At 44.2% G+C, this 17789-nt stretch overlaps 1 protein-coding gene across 4 annotated transcripts in view; it reads left to right on the forward strand.

Moving 5' to 3' along the window:
- Window positions 1–782: 782 nt before the first annotated feature.
- WASF1 (WASP family member 1) overlaps window positions 783–17789 on the forward strand; it is a 177966-nt gene continuing 160959 nt past the window's right edge. The window contains exon 1 of one of the 4 annotated variants that reach the window (XM_033939544.1): window positions 783–804. Coding sequence is in view for 1 of the 4 variants with exons in the window: in XM_033939545.1 (XP_033795436.1) it covers window positions 1124–1241 (118 nt within the window). In the remaining 3 variants the exon portion in view is untranslated. Of the gene's footprint in view, window positions 805–922; window positions 1242–1325; window positions 1437–17789 lie in introns of those variants that run through there. The other 3 variants (XM_033939545.1, XM_033939541.1, XM_033939542.1) reach the window with 3 other exon arrangements.

A 17789-nucleotide genomic window follows, 5' to 3' on the forward strand; every position in this document is an offset into this window, starting at 1 on the left:
AGTAGCAACGAAAATAATTTTATGGTTGGGGGTCACCACAACATGAGGAACTGTATTAAAGGGTCGCGGCATTAGGACGGTTGAGAAGCACTGTTCTATAAGGATGCCTTTGAAACTTAGGGCTCCTTTTACGAAGCTGCGTCAGCGGCTTTATCGAAGTGAGTTATCATGTGCTAACCACCGCGCTAGCTGAATAACTACCGCCTGCTCAAGAGGAGGCGGTGGCGGCTAGCGCGGTTTGCAGTTTAGCGCGCGTTAAACCGTAAAAAGGAGCCCTTAGACTCCAGGAGCAAGACTTTCATGTCATTTCTGTGACTGTGAACTAGCAATGATGGTCTCTACACAGCTTCTGGGTCTGAGCTTTCACTATTAAGCACGTATTATACTGTTTGGTCATTTTATATATAAAGAGATTTGTAGATTGTGGATGGGTGACTAAGTAAAGCAGCATTTCAATTTGTTAAAACATTTCTTTTTTTTATTTCATTTATCTCCTCCTGATTCTGCTAACCCTACATGGTCCTTTCTGCACTGGATTACTTATTACTTTTGTAGCTCTTTCCCTTTTCCATCCTATACCAGTCCAGTTTGAAGTTTGTTCATGTATATTATTGCCTCTCCCCCCATTTTAGAATTGTAATCGCTTAGAAATATTTGATAAGCGTGTATATCAAATGAATCCAATCAGGGGTTAGTTTACATATCAAGAGCAATCCTTGGCCTAACAACGCTCTTCCCCCCCTCCCCGCAATGGTGCAGCAGCGCTTCTACGACGGGAGGGAAATGGCTTTCGAGCAGCTCCAGGTAAACACGCGCGAACCCGTCCGCGAGCCCTTCAGCCGGGCAAAGACGTCCCGCGTCACGACACGCCGAGCTCGCGCTGCGCATAGCAAGCAAGGCGGCCGGCCAGTACCAGCAGAGACGGAGGGGGGGGGGGAGACGGACGCCGACCGCCGAGGGGGCTCGAATCCAAGGTCCTCTGCTCGAGGAGAAGAGGACGAACCTCGGCGACTTCTAACGGCATTGCGATTCAGGGCAGAAGAGTGCAAAGCGAAGCAGGAAACGCGTGGTTTCACAGCTCGCCTCCCCTCCACACCCCTTCCCCTTTCTGGCGTCGAGGTTTATGGTTGAGGCGCGCGCGCGCGGGGGAGTGACGCTTCCAGCCGGTGACCCCGGCAACGGACGTGCGCGCGGAGAGGCGGCCGAGCGCTGCCGGCTCGAGGAGAGCGCTTCGACGCGGGGTAAGTGGCAGCGGGGGAGCGGCAAGGGGGGGGGGGGGTGACGTGGGCTCGTCGGTCCTTCCTCCGCAGCGGCTCCTTTGGCCGACGTTCCTGACCTCGCTGGGCGGTCATTGGTCCGAGGCAGGTGCCGCGTGCGCCCCCGCGGCTCTCGTGCTGCCAACGGTGATGTCGTGACTCCTTCCCATTGGCTCGGAGGTGACGGTGAAGGCGATCTCGGGGTTCTAGCGCCCAGTTGATTTACCTATAGAAAAATAATGATATCATTACGTATGTTATAATTAGAAAGGAATGATAAAAATATGTATGCAAATATTATTATTAATTTAATTCTACTCTTTGTATCTTATTATTGTATATTTATTTGATTCCTTCAATAAAATGTTAATAAATTAAAAAAAAAAATTAAATAAAAATGTTATAAATGAAATAAAAAGAATGAAGGGGGAGAAGGGTAGGGGGAAAGGGAAGGGATCAAGGGGAGTATAGAAAGGAATGGATTAGGTATATAGAAATATATTTGAGAGGAATGATAAAAATATGTATGGAAATATTATTATTGTGAATTTATGTTATAACATTTTATTGAAGGAGTCAAATAAATATGCAATAATATGATACAAAGAGATATTCATTACAATTAAATTCATAATAAAACATTTGCATACATATTTTATCATTCCTCCAAAATATATTTCTTTATACCTAATCTATTTTTTCCTATAACCCCCCTTAACCCCTTACCTTTCCCCCTTACCTTTATCCTCCTTCATTCTATTTATTTCATTTATACTTTAGATTGGTTTTTTAATATAATTATATTATAATAAATGAATTAAACAGAAATACATTTCAAGTAATTTAACATATATTAAAATCATTATTCCTATTTCCCTCCCTACCCTAGAATGAAAGTTGATATGAAATACCAAATAAATAAAAATACTAAAAACATTTACTTAAATTTAATATAAAGTATTAAGAATCATACTTCTTGCTTTCGAGAATAATTTTTGTATATAAGGGTCCCAGATTTTTAAAAATAAACTTGTTCTTTTAGGAAATTTATGAACCTCCAAAACCTCAAATAAAATTAAACGATGGAATTGATTCCTCCAATGCCAATAACTTGGAGGATCTTTTTGTAACCAATATTGCAATATGCATTTATGACCAGTCAAACATGCCTTTTGAAATAGAATACATCTATCCTGTCCAAAAACCCTACAAGCTGCTGCTTTACCGAATAATACCCCTTTTGGAGATTCAACCAATTGACAATTTCATAATAACCCTAAAAATAATAGGATGGCAGACCAGAAAGATTTAACCAGATGACATTTCCAAAATGCATGAGATAAAGTATTAGAATCTTTCTCACATTTGATACAAATAGGAGAATTAACTAATCCTGCATGAAATGCTTGTACTTGTGAAAAATATGCCCTCTGCAAAACTCTATATGTACATTCTCTCCAAATATATCCTGTAATAATTTTAGGCAAACGATGAATAGCTTGACTGAAATCTTGAAGTGATAATTGAATTCCCAATTCATCATGCCATTTTTGCATAATATTCTCATATGTTCTATTTGGAATCAAGCGCCACCACAATTTATGTAATAAAGATACCGAAATAGGAATATCATTACATTGATTTAAAAAATTTAAAATCCTTTCGTGTACACCCAATGAAAAACCCCCTCTTATGATTTGGCTTACATAATGTTATACTTGCATATATCCATACAATGACCCTGGACCACTTCCAACAATTAAGGAAAGTTCAGACAATCTACGTAATCTCCCAGACTCATCTAAAAGATGAGCAGTAAATTTAACCCCTTTATTTGCCCAATGTGTAAAAGTAACATTAGTCATACCTGGAGAAAAATCACTATTTCCTTGAATAGGCAAAAAATCTGTAACAAATTGATGAAATTCTCATAATTTCAATAATTTATTCCATACCAATCTTAATGGAATCAAAATAGAATTACCTTTTAAATAATCTGGTAATCTTGAACTTGGCACTTGAATAAAAAATAATAAATGGTAAGGGTGAAAAAATGCTTTTTCATACGACAAAGGGGTAAATGAATCATCCTCTAAAACCCAATCCCTTATATGTCGTAATAAACAAGCCCAATTATAAATACAAATATCTGGAAACCCTAAACCTCCTTTTATACCTGGACCCAGTAAAGTTTTTTTGTTTTTTTTAAATAATTTTATTTTAATAATTCAGCAATAAAGTTATTGAAGTACACCAGAGCCTTGTCATTTTCATAGCTACAGGAACCCTAAGCATGCTTTGCAGTTTGGGAGAGAAACGGTGGCAGCCTGTAGAACGGGTACAAGGGTTGGCTTTTTGTGTTTCACGCTGTCCAAATGACAAAGACGGGCACTTGAAGTTACATAGTAACATAGTAGATGACGGCAGATAAGGACCCAAATGGTCCATCCAGTCTGCCCAACCTAATTCAATTTAAATTTTTTTATTTTTTTCTTCTTAGTTATTTCTGGGCAAGAATCCAAAGCTTTACCCGGTACTGTGCTTGGGTTCCAACTGCCGAAATCTCTGTTAAGACTTACTCCAGCTCATCTACACCCTCCCAGGGTACTACTTTTTCACTCAGAATTGGGGGAAGCCACTGCTGGTCCTGGATCGCTAATATGGGATGGTACCCCTAGTTTGGTTGTTGCCAGTTAACTTGTGGCCTGGATTGGCTGCTGTGGAAACAGGTTGGGCCAGCTAGATGGACCATTGGTCGGACCTAGTATGGTCTATTCATATGTTCTAATTGTATTCATGTCATGATAAAAATGGTTTTGCATTAGTTTTTACTCCCAAGTACAGAATGATATGGGAACAGTTTTCCCCCCATCTCTGCAGGATCTGTCTTCATCCCCATCCCCGCAAGCTCTGTCCCTGTCTCAGCCCTATAAGCTCTGTTCTCATCTACACAAGTCTCAAACACCTTGCAGGGATGCGACTGACAGAACTTGCAGGGACAGGGACAAATTTTTCCCTGTATCATTCTCTACTGCCTAGACACTATATCTTTTTATTAAGCTGCTCCCTCCCCCCCCAGCTGCTTATTGTTCATTCCATCCTCTATGAGGAATAGATGTTCTTCTTGACATCTTCTGGGGTACTTATGACTCAGACTGGCCACAGGGCTTGATGCGTTTTCCATGCGACTCAGCATGGCTTTTCTTATGTTTGTATATTTCTGGGATCTGTCATGAGCCTTTTTCACACTATCTGGGGATTATATCTCCTGCAGCATGCCGGACACACAGTACTCAGATGTACATTTTGATGGGTGGTATAGCAAATAGTAAATAAACTAAAATTAAACTTATTTCAGTTAAATATCTTGGGCTGAGTTTTATCAGCTATCACATCACCCTACTCAAAGGCCAAAAACCTCCTAGCCTCTTTTGACCAGAGCAATGGAAGGTCCCAACCAGAGAATTGAACTGGAATCTTCTGCATGGAAATACATTATTAGGATTTATTTATCGTCTTTTCCCGCTTCTAGTGTTTGTCTAATTCACTAAATCCATATAGCTGAGTACACTAGCAAATTGATAATTCCACATCAGGGAGTAAGTACTTGATTAACCCCTCCCCCAAGCTTTATTCTATCTTTTGTTCAGTTGTGCAGATTCTGTCTCTCTTCAACTTCTTTTTATAAGAGATAGCATCATCTGAATGAACAACTCTAATCTTCTATGTGAGCACTCAGGATGCTGTTCTAATCATGACTGTTACCTGGGGTGCAAGCAACTTGAAGAAGTAAAAAAAATTGCCTAACAGCTATGTTTTTCATTGCTTATTCTGTATATTTTTGAAATACAAAATAGTGCATATAAAATAGTGTAAATTTGTTACAAACAAATAATAAATCATAGAATGGCCTATAATTTAAATTTTCTGTATGTTCTCTGTAGCTACTGTTTTGATGATATGCAATGTATTCCATGTGTGTATCTATCTAAAATCTCACAGGATAATTTACCTTAATCTGGTCAGATCATCCGCAAAGGGAAGCTTGTTTTTAGCCAGACAATGCATTACATATACAGTATATGAATGCTCCCTGTATTGAATTTTATTTTATATTCAGTGTTTTTCTTTTTTTAATTTGGCTGGTCATCTTGATTTGATATTGTATATACTGTATGGGCCTGATTCTGTATGTTGCACCAAAAAACTGTCACCTAGAATAGCACTTAGTGTGATGCTATAAAAGGCTTACGTCATATATAGAATCACGCTTGCACCAGTGCATGTTATAACTTTTAGGTGCACCCATTTAGGCCAAGGAAAACCAAGCCTAAATACCTACACCTAGGTTGTGTATGGATAGTGAGTATTCTATAACTGTGGGCATAAATTTTAGGATTGCCCATGGTCCACCCATTATCCTCCCCTAGCCATGCCACCTTTTCAAGTTAACACACTGGAAATGACATGCATTACTTTGTAGAATGCACTTACCAAGTTGTGCACAATTAGTATCAATAAATGTTAATTGGCAATTATTGGTGCTGAATAGCCTTATTAAACAATTTAAGTTATGTGCAAAAATTGTCTGTGTACACCGATTTGCACACAGAACTTAAGATGCCATATAAAGAATTTGTGCGTGTGGGTACATACTTCTAGATAATGTAGTTGTGATAAGTTTAAAATTCATATTTAAGTTCACAACAAGAAATGTGTCAAACCCACAGGTCAAAAGAAGCACGGCATATTTTGAGACTAATTTGCTTGAAGCCTTTCTGGTAATTAAAAAAAAAAAATCATATATTTAATGTGTTGTATAGTTAAAAACTTAGTACAGGGGTGTCCAACCTTTTGGCTTCCCTGGGTCGCATTGGCCCCCAAAAATGTTTCTGGGGCCGCACAAACACTGCAGCAAGACAGAGGAGGGAGCCGGCAAGACAGTAAACACCCAGGGGCAGCAGAGGAAAACACTGCATCACCCTCAACCGGGGCCGCACAAAATACTTCACGGGGCCGCAGGTTGGACACCCCTGGCTTAGTACATGCACCTCAATTGAACCTTCCTTGCACCTGTGCAAAATTGCTCTGTGTCTTACAACAGAACTGCCCAACATTTGGAGTAAAATCTATTTTGCAAATAATTTCAACATAGAAAACATGAAATGTAGAGCTCAAGATGAGTCCTTTGTATATAAAGGAGGTGACTGGGTGGCATGATACAGAAAGGAAACAACTGAACCAGAGATTCATATCCCAAATTAGTTGAGCAATAGCCTATGCTGTGAAAGAAAATCTAGGTAAACTAAGCAGAAGCAGCAGGGAGTTTCTGAGCAATCACTTGTGTTGTGTACAGAGCACATTTTTACTGAACTGTTATGCTGTTTAACAGACAGCCACAAATGCTGTAGAAAATTCCATTCTTATTGCTTTGAAGATGTGTACAGATGTAGTTAAACATGATTTTATCTCTATTTGTTTTTGTGTAGGTTCTCTTCATTGTTTTATAATCCCCTTTTCCATATTAATTGTAGTTATTGCATGAAAGCATCCAGTGTACCGTATTTTCACGTAGATAACGCGCACCCGTGTAAAACGCGCACACGGGTATAGCGCGCGGAAAACACAAATTTATGTACAGAAATTTTTATATACTGCGCACACCCGTATACCGCGCATGCTGCCCAACTCTCCCGTCGCTGCCCGACTCTCCTCTGGCTACCCCGACTCTCCTATCGCCCGCCCCGACTCTCCCCCTTGAAGTCCTGTCCCCACCCTGAAAACCTGATGCCCCCCCCGACGTCCGATTCACCCCAACGCAGGACCGCTCGCACCCCCACCCCGAAGGACCGCTCGCACCCCCACAGCCTCCCGACCCCCACCCCATCATGTAGAAGCTCCTACCGGTGTCCTGCTGCTTTCTCTTGGCGGTCCCGGCCCTTCCGTGAGCCCTGCGCCTGCGCTGCTTCCTCTTCTAGCGGTTCGCCCTTTTTCTAACGTCAAGCACTTTTGCCCCGCCGACTCCCCGACACAATCGGGGCAAGAGGGAGCTCAAGCCCTCTTGCCCCCCCCACCCCGACACGATCGGGCAAAAGGGAGCCCAAGCCCTCTTACCCCACCAACTCCCCGACAATATCGGGCCAGGAGGGAGCCCAAACCCTCCTGGCCACGGCGACCCCCTACCCCCACCCCGCACTACATTACGGGTAGGAGGGATCCCTTAGGCCCCTCCTGGGGGCCCAACCCGACCATGTGCCCAAGGTCCCGCCCCCAGGAGGGACCTAAGGCTCCCGGGCCTATTCTGATTGGCCCAGGCGCCTTAGGCCCCACCAGTAGGCGGAGCTTTAGGACGGATGGGCCAATCCGCCCTCATTCCGTCGTTGGCTGCCTGCCGGACAGGCGGGTTTGGCTCCCGTCTGTCCGGCCAACTACACAAAGGTAAGGGGAAGGGGGGTGGGGGTGTCGTGGGGGTCGGCCAGGGGGGGTCGCGGGTCGGCTGGGGGGGGCGGTCGGAGGTTCTTGGGGGGGCGGTCGTTGGGGGGAGGGGGATTGCGTCGAGGGCAGGAGGGCCTGGGATCCCTCCTGCCCGTAATGTAGTGCGGGGTGGGGGTAGGGGGTCGCCGTGGCCAGGAGGGTTTGGGCTCCCTCCTGGCCCGATATTGTCGGGGAGTTGGGGAGTCGGCGGGGCAAGAAGCTTGGGCTCCCTTTTGCCCCGATTGTGTCGGGGGAGGGCAAGAGGGCTTGAGCTCCCTCTTGCCCCGATCGTGTTGGGGGTGCCGCGGTTGGCTGGGGCAAGAGGGCTTGAGCTCCCTTTTGCCCCGTTTGTGTCGGGGGAGGGCAAGAGGGCTTGAGCTCCCTCTTGCCCCGATCGTGTCGGGGGTGCCGCGGTTGGCTGGGGCAAGAGGGCGGGAGTGCGTGCGAGTGGTCCTTCAGGGTGAGGATGCGGGTGCGGGTGGGAGCGCGTGCGAGCGGTCCTTCGGGGTGGGGGTGCGGGTGCGTGCGAGCGGTCCTTTGGGGTGGGGGTGCGAGCGGTCCTGCGGGGGGAAAGTGAATCGGACGTCGGGGGGGGGGGGGAATATGTAAAAAAATTTTTGTACAACGCGCTCACGCGTATACCGCGCATGGTTATGCACGGTTTCCTCTGCATAAAAAGGGTTGCAGGGCAGAGGCTGCGAATTATAGACCGGTGAGTCTCACATCAATAGTGTGCAAACTCATGGAAACACTAATTAAAAGCAAATTGGACACGATCTTGAATGAAGAGAATCTTCGGGATCCCAGTCAGCATGGATTCACCAAGGGTAGGTCCTGCCAATCCAATCTCATCAGCTTCTTTGACTGGGTAACAAGAAAGTTGGACTTGGGAGAGTCTTTGGACGTCGTGTACCTGGACTTCAGGAAAGCTTTTGACAGTGTCCCACACCGCAGGCTGCTAAGCAAGATGGAATCGATGGAGTTAGGAGAGACACTAACTGCATGGGTCAATGATTGGCTGAGTGGCAGACTTCAGAGGGTGGTGGTTAATGGTACCCCCTCTAAAACATCGGAGGTGACCAGTGGAGTGCCGCAGGGCTCGGTCCTGGGTCCACTCCTTTTCAACATATTCATAGGGGATCTGACTCAAGGGCTTCAAGGTAAAATAACACTATTCGCCGATGATGCCAAACTATGTAATATAGTAAGTGAATGCAGTTTACAGAATTATATGGCACAGGACCTGCTTACATTGGAAAGTTGGTCCTCAACCTGGCAGCTAGGCTTCAATGCTAAGAAATGTAAGGTCATGCACCTCGGAAGCGGAAATCCATGCAGGACGTACTTCTTGAACGGAGAAACTTTAACTAGGACTTCAGCAGAACGAGATTTAGGAGTAATCATCAGTGCAGACATGAAAACTGCCAATCAAGTGGAGAAGGCTTCATCTAAGGCAAGGCAGATATTGGGTTGTATCAATAGAAGTTTCGTCAGCCGAAAGCCTGAAGTCATAATGCCGTTGTACAGGGCCATGGTGAGACCTCATCTGGAGTACTGTGTGCAATTCTGGAGGCCACATTACAGTAAAGATGTGCGCAGAATTGAATCGGTTCAACGGATGGCCACCAGGATGATCTCGGGGCTCAAGGGTCTCTCGTACGAAGAGAGATTGAACAAATTGCAGCTCTACACTCTTGAGGAACGTAGGAAGAGGGGAGACATGATCAAAACATTTAAGTACCTCACGGGACGTGTCGAAGTGGAAGATGATATTTTCTTTCTCAAGGGACCCTCGGCCACAAGAGGGCACCCGCTCAAACTCAGGGGCGGAAAATTTAATGGCGTCACCAGAAAGTATTTCTTCACAGAGAGAGTTGTTGATCATTGGAACAAGCTTCCAGTGCAGGTGATCGAGGCAGACAGCGTGCCAGACTTTAAGAATAAATGGGATACCCATGTGGGATCCCTACGAGGGTCAAGATAAGGAAATTGGGTTATTAGGGCATAGACAGAGGGTGGGTAAGCAGAGTGGGCAGACTTGATGGGCTGTAGCCCTTTTCTGCCGTCATCTTCTATGTATATGTTTCTATGGTTTGTAAAAACACGTATAACGCGCGCGTTATATGCGTGAAAATACGGTATTTGACTTGCACCTGCAGGGTTGTTGTCCCATGTTTTAAATACAGAATGTTGTCTATTGCTGGCATTAGGATAAGGAAGGAACTTTGATCCTGAAACCACATTAGCAGCAGTGAATTGTGCTTAGAAAATTTTGCTTTTACTTTTTTTTTTTTTTTCCTTCCTGGTTACATTAGTGATTTCTATTCTGCCATTACCTTGTGGTTCAAGGCAGATTACAAAAAGAGTTATCTGGCCATTTCCAGAGGAATTGAAGAGTAGAGCGGGTTGCTTCAGAGAATTGAGATGAGTCTTGCGGTGTTAGTTTGTCTTCAAGGATTTCTTGAATAGGATGGTTTTTATTTCTTTTCTGAACGATTTGTAGTCTGGGGTCGTTATCAGTAAATTGAAGAGTTGGCAGTCTAGTTTTGCTGCTTGTTTAGCTAGAAGGCCATTGTACAGTTTTTTTTCGTTTGACGTCTCTGGGGGATGTGTGAACAGTTTGTGGGTTCTCCTATATCTAGTTGAGGTAGTTTGGATTAGGTGGTTGTTTAGGTAGGCTGGGCTGTCTCCGTTTATGGTTTTAAATAGTAGGTAGTAGAATTTGAATTGTACTCTTGCTTGTATTGAGAGCCAGTGTGAGTCGAGGTATGCCACCATATTGCTGAAGGGCTGTGTGGTAAAGTTTTATTCTTTGAGGATGATATCCATATCTGCAATAGGGTAGACACCCCTGAGGGTGTAGATCAGTGGTCCCCAACACTGTCCTGGAGGACCACTAGCCAGTCAAGTTTTTGAACTATCCCTAATGAATGTGCATGGGTTGGATCTGCATTCCTATCATCTTTATTACTTGCAAATCTCTTTCATGCATATTCATTAGGGCTATCCTGAAAACCTGACTTGACTGGTGGTCCTCCAGGACAGGGTTGGGAACCACTGGTGTAGATGACATGAGGAAGCTTGAAAAATGGTCTGGAATTTGGCAGCTAAGAGTTAATGTTAAAAATGCAGTCATGCATTTAGGCTGCAAAAACCCAAGGGAATGATACAGTTTAGGGTAGGGAACTCCGGTCCTTGAGAGCCGTATTCCAGTTGGGTTTTCAGGATTTCCCCAATGAATATGCATGAGATCTATTTGCATGCACTGCTTTCAATGCATATTCATTGGGGAAATCCTGAAAATCCGATTGGAATACGGCTCTCGAGGACCGGAGTTCCCTACCCCTGGTTTAGGGGGTAAAGAACTTTTGTGCACAAAAAAGGAGTGGGACTTGGGAATGATCGTACGTGATGAACTTAAGGTGGCCAAACAGGTAGAAAAGGTGATGACAAAAGCAGTAGGATGTTTAGGTGCGTGAGGGAAAAGGAGATGATATGCCTCTGTATAGGACTCCAGTGAGATCTAATTTAGAAAATTGTGTACAATTCTGGAGACTGCACTATCCAAAAGATATAAACAGGATGGAGTAGGTTTAGAGGGCATAGATGAAGACAGACTTAAACATCTCAATATGTAAACTTTGCCAGAAAGGTGGGAGAGGGGAGATAGGATAGACATTTAAATACCTCCATGGCATAAATGCACAGATGAAAGGAAGCTCTGGAATGAGGGAATAGGGGACAGACTCTGTGAAAAGTAAGCTGAGGAAACACTACTTCACAGAAAGGGTGTGAATTCACAGAACAGCCTCCTAATGCAGTGTTTTTCAACCTTTTTACACCTATGGACCGGCAGAAATAAAAGAATTATTCTTTGGACCGGCATCGGTCCATGGACCAGCAGTTGAAGAACACTGGGCTAAGTTGTGGGCCAGACCCTGCCCATCTCTACCCAATCTCTACCCCAGACACCACCCCCATAATTGCACCTTGCACATCCCGTGCCTCATCTGGAAGCCTTCCCTCTGACATTGCAACGTCAGAGAGAAGGCTTCCGGTTCAGGCGCAGGATGCCGTAGGAGCCACTGCCCGTGGCTTTGTGCACTGAATCAGTGAGGAAGAGGGAGCTGGCTCAAAGATAACGCCGCATCGATCGCACCGTGGACCGGCGGTTGAAGAACACTGTTTTGGGCCTGATGCACGTGCTGGCCCTGTGGACTGGCAGGAAATTTCTGTGGACTGGCACTGGTCCATGGACCGGGGGTTGAAGAACACTAGTGGATGTGGTGGAGATGAAAACTTTTTTTTATTTACTTACATATTTATTCATCATTTACTATACCACTAAAACTGATGCGCTGAACTAAGAAGTTTACAGGCTAAAAAGTAAGGAAAAGAAGTCTAGATTTTTTAGACAGAAGAGAACTATCTTATTATACATATCAAGAGAGCAGGGAAATAGTTGAGCAATTCAGGAGGAAAAGGTACACTTTTATAAAGGCGTTTTAGCGCGTGCTAAACACTAACGCATCCATAATGAGCGCGTTAGGGTTAGCGCGCGTGCATATTTAGCGTGTGCTAAAACACTTAGCGCACCTTAGTAAAAGGAGCTCCAAGTTTTCAGGAGTGCTTTAAAATTTTGATTTTTTTCTCTTGGCATGCATATTTAATGGCAAGCTATTGAAAAGCAAGGGGTCTATAAAAAGAAGGCACAGTCACAAGTGGACTCTTAATTGGGCTAGATGGTGGTCATTTAGGCAGGGAGAGCAGATATACGTATAGTCTGGAGAATCCTGTCTAAAGGCAAGTAAGAGCACTTTGCATTGTATTCGGTAGGCTACTGGAAGTCAGTGGTACTGTTTTAGCAAGGGTGTAACGTGATCTTTGGAGCGGGAATGGCTTTGTAGTCTCTTAATGGTGGATTTGCCTGCATCAAAAAGTATGATGGAACTGTACCTGAATTCAAGAAAACTTGGGACAAGTATGTAGGATCTCTAAGGGAGAGGAAAAGATAGTAGTTGGCATGGAGGGGAAGATTTGCCTTCAATTTACTATGTTTCTATGTTTGCAGTTGGATGTGATCACTTTTTTTTAGTGGATACTTATTTTGTATTATTTTTAAATATATTTCCATAGTTCAGTTGTAACAATCTAATTTGCTTCAGATGTTGCATAAGTTATTTGCCGTAGTTCAATATTTTAGTTTGTATTAAATAACTAAAGAATGCCATACTGGATTAGACTAATGGTTAATTATTTTATTTATTTATTCATTCATCTATTTAGCCTGTCCTCCTAAAGAAGCCCAGAAAGGATCACAAGAGTACATACACAATATAAGCAGGACAAACTTTGGTGGGAAATACAGACTTGATGGACAAGGGGGTTTAAATTACTTCTTTTACAGTATAGTCATAACATTCAGACTTAGTGGACATAGGGTATTTTAAATTTGCAGCATTTTCTCTATGGACATATCCTAACATAAGAGGTAAAATAGCTTTTGCTTTGCAGGTGTGTGCATCATTGAAGTATGGTGGGTTTTTGATCCGGTGGGTGTCACAGATAAGTTTTACTGGGAATGAGGTTGGTTTTTAGAATATCACACATTTTTGATTTTGTTTAGTGTGATTTGTATGTTTGGTAGTAGATTGAGTTATGCTTGCGGTGGCATACAGGTTTTGGTGTATTTAGGCAGTGCTTTACGATCCATCAATCAGGGGTGCAGACGCAAACGGTGGCCGATCCAGTGTGCTGAAAAAGTGTCCAAAAAGCCACTGGCATACATAGTGTATTTGATACCTGGGGCCAATCATTTTTAACACCCCCTCTTCTACATAAAAAAATTAATTTTAGTAAAAATCCATGTCATATAACAAGGGTGTACCTAGGAAAAGACAGCATCTTAAACATTGCAATGAGCATTAGAACACCAGTAAAACTAAGCAAGCCAGATTATTACAGATAAAACCTGTACAGTCAATGCTAACAGAAAACTGTTCTGCCCCCAGCTCTAAGATGTATTAATGCTATTCTTATTTCTTAGAGTTTTAGTGCTGCATTCACTTCCAGCCATGATATGTGAGCAATGCATTGTATGTAATTTACTCTCTTACATGCTGCAACCATCCCAGCCTTACGAGGGGGTGCTGAAAAGTTCTCAACCCAACCAAGAAGGGAATGATGTGGAGCCATGAAACTTAAAAAGTTATTCCACATATTCACCCCTTGGCACTTTTTCTCTGACGCTTCTATAACCCTTCCAAAAAATACTCTGATGTCTTGTCACTGAAATACTGCTCCGCTGCTGCAATTACCTCTGAAGCATTTGAAAATTGTTGCGCTTTCAAACTGTTTTTAAGGCTTGGAAACAAGATCTGGTGAGTAGGGTGGATAGTCTATGCACTGAAACCCCAACTGTGTCTACATCCATCATTTTGCCAGCCTTATGAGCAGGTGCATTGTCTTGCAAAAAGAGAATTCCTTTTCTCAGCTTCCCTCTCCTTTTTTCTCGCAATGCCTCCTTTATCGGCATAGCGAATTACAATAGTATTCTTCTGCATTAACCGTTTGGCCCTTTGGAAGATAGTCATTACAACACCTTCCCTAGCAACAGCAGCAGATGAATCCAGAGACCAATGGGATAGCTCACATCTACCAGCAGGCGGAGATAGAGAAACTGATTAACAGGTGGTCCTATTGGCTGGCACTCCTCCTGTTTATTCAGTATTTTCTATCTCCCAGCAGGAAAAGGTCGCTATTCAACTAGCTCCTGAATTCTGGCTGTGGCTGGAACTTTATTTTCTCCTGTTGAGGTTTCTCTTCAGTGAGACTGCCATTCTGTTTCTCCTGTTGAGGTTTCTCTTCAGTGAGCTGGCAATGCTATTTCTCCTGTTGAGATTTTCTCTTCAGTGAGACAGGGGTGTCCGGCTGAACGGTGCCGGCTTTAGGGGTTACACCTGGGCCCCCCCAGGTCCCTGCCTCATCCTCCCTCCAGTGATAGAGGGTCTGACTGGGTCTCAATATTTTTCTTCTTTCCCTTCTCTGTAAAAAGAAAAAAAAGGAGACCACAGTTGTTACATTCTGCCATGCTTTTGCTGCAAACTGGCTTCAACCGGCCCTAACAACAAGCTTGTGAGTATATCTGGCTTTTACGGTTGTTTGAACTTCAGGTTCTGTTTGGGAGTCTTAGTACTGTGGGTTCGGTCATCGTACATTTAAGGTATGGATATTTTATTGAGACTAAGTTTTATGACTAGAAATCTGTGGAGGGAGCCGGGACTTCCCGCCCTTTGCATGCACGCACTTGGTTTCCTTGTTGGTTACAGCGCGGCAGTAGCGGTGCGATTTCTTGCTCGCACTTGTTCTCATTGTTGGGTTTCAGTGCAGCAGTAGTCCTGTTTATTCTGAGGCTCTCTTTCATCGGTGTTTGTCACGGCCATGTGCAGCTGATTGTGCAGGTGCCGGTTTATAGCAGCATGAGATGGGACATGTTTTTTCCGGCGCTGTGGGCCGTTCTTCTGGTTATTCCCTGAGTCTGATTTTATTTCTATGCAAGCCATGGCAAGGTAAATTTTGCGGAGCTTGAATCTGACTATGTTTCTAGGAGCGTTGATGCAGTGGCCACGTGTCAGTGAGAATCAGGTGTGCGCTTGGGTCTCCGGCGATGGCGGGAGAGCTGCAGCGTTCCGGTAGTTTATTTCCAGCTGACTTTGGTCAGGGTATGCCGGGGCTTCTCTCCTTTCCGGTTCAGAGAAGTTGTATGTGTTTCACCAGCTTTGGGACAAGCTTGGGCAGCTTTATATGTCTATGTCTGGGTTCCTGCTGTACTCCCTTGAAGGAAGCTGCTTGTTTAATCGAACTCTGGGGTTAGCACTCAAGGGGTTTACCAGAGAGACTCTGACCTGTGCTAGGTCACCCAGTCTCGGTTTGTCTCCGGACTGGGGCGACATACGGCAACTCACGGCACAGTGAGATCAGCAGTAAGATAGTGCCCTGTATTTCACACAGGTATCTCTTTACAGGTGCCCTGTATTTCTCATTGTCTCTCTTGGGGTCCCTGCAGATTGAGCCTTTGTCTGTTGGTAACTGTCCTTATTTGGGCCTCTGTGCTGAGCTGCATGTGTCTAGTAGTGGCACAGGATATATATGCCTAAAGGTAGTACAAACAGTTTCCAAGTTCGGGCTGTGTCTATGGGCATAATGACACTGCGCATTTTCCTGCGGCCAGGACTCTCTTTCTCTATTTCTGAGGGGGCCTGGACTTCAGATTTCCATGCTTATCACGCTGGTTTCTCCTGTCACCATTTTCTCATGCCACATGCTAGACGGGGCCACCGACCAGACAGGAAGGGCTGTACAGCTCCTTTTGACCAGGAGCCAGTTACCTATTCTATCAAACCCGCAGAGGATCACGCGGTATGTGGCTGTTAGCCTCATCCCTGAAGCTCTCATTAGCGATGTGAGCTTTGTCTGATACCTGTAAGGATGCTGTTGTTTTCCACAGGGCGGTAGATGCAACATATTGATTGAGTCTAGTACATATTCACTTTAAAGGACATACGTATTTCGCTCATGTTGCATGGGGTTAGTACTGTTTTCATGGTTATCCCAGGACAAGCAGGCAGCTATTCTTGACTGATGGGTGACGGCACCGACGGAGCCCCGGTACGGACAATTTTAGAGTGATTGCACTCTAAGAACTTAGAAAGTTCTGGTAGGCCGCACCGCGCACGCGCGAGTGCCTTCCCGCCCGACAGAGGCGCGCGGTCCCCAGTTTCTTAGTTTCCGCGGAGCTAAGAAGACGCGTCTCTCTCAACGGCTGTTGTGAGAGGATTTTTTGTGAACTTCCCGCTCGCGTAAACTTTTTGAGGAATATTATTTCCTTTCCTTTTTTCTTTATTTTCTTTCTTAAAAAAAAAAAAAAAAAACATTTTGTTTTTTTGCCTGTTTTTCGGCCTTGCCCCGGCGGGGCCTTTAGCCACCATCGAGGCCTCGGCCTTCGATTTGGCTGAAGCCGTTTTTACATTCATGCCCCCCCAACCCGGCTTCAAAAAGTGCCAGCGGTGTGCAGGACCCGTCTCTTTTAGAAGCCTCCTCTAAACCAGAAGTATCTTCCTTTTCTTCATTTTTGAAGGAAATGTGTGATTCTCTCTCCATTCCTTTGGAGGCTGAGTCAAAGAAATCCAAGGCTTTCCTTGATGCCTTGGACTTTGACCAGCCTCCAAAGGAATACCTTAAACTCCCTCTCCATGATATATTGAGAGAGACGTTTTATAAAAATCTGGAATCTCCTTTAACTATTCCTGGAGCGCCTAGAAAGTTGGATTCCTTGTATAAAGTCATTCCTATTCCTGGGTTTGACAAGCCCCAATTAGCTCATGAGTCCCTTTTGGTTGAGTCCACTTTGAAAAAGTCCAAAGGGGCTAGTGTATATGCCTCAGTCCCTCCTGGCAGAGAGGGCAAATCTATGGACAAGTTTGGTAAAAGGCTATACCAAAATGCTATGTTAGCAAATCGATCAGGAAATTATGCATTCCATTTCTCTTTTTATCTTAAGCACTTAATACAAAATATCACTGCTTTTGAGAAATATCTTCCTGATAGGAAAAAGTCTGCTTTTCACCACACTTGTTCATCTCTTTTACAGCTTCGAAAATTCATGGTAAGATCTATCTATGATACTTTCGAGCTGACCTCCAGAGCCACGGCCATCTCAGTGGCCATGCGAAGGCTAGCCTGGCTTCGTGTTTCAGAACTGGACGTTAATCACCAGGATAGGCTAGCCAATACACCTTGCTTAGGGGATGAGCTGTTTGGAGATTCCATGGACTCCACTACCCAGAAATTATCGGCTCATGAGACCAGATGGGATACGCTTCTTAAACCTAAGAAGCCTCCACCAACTAGGCCCTTTCGTCCACAATCAACCTACCAACGTAGATTTGTGGCTCGTCCTCTGCCTCAAACTGCTCAACAACCTAGGCGTCAGAGGCAACAGCGTCCAGCTGCTAGACAACCTCAGCAACAACAGCAGGTAAAATCTACTCCTGCACAAAA

This window comes from Geotrypetes seraphini, chromosome 3 (assembly GCF_902459505.1).
Source record: "Geotrypetes seraphini chromosome 3, aGeoSer1.1, whole genome shotgun sequence".
In the NCBI taxonomy this organism is placed as follows: domain Eukaryota; kingdom Metazoa; phylum Chordata; class Amphibia; order Gymnophiona; family Dermophiidae; genus Geotrypetes; species Geotrypetes seraphini.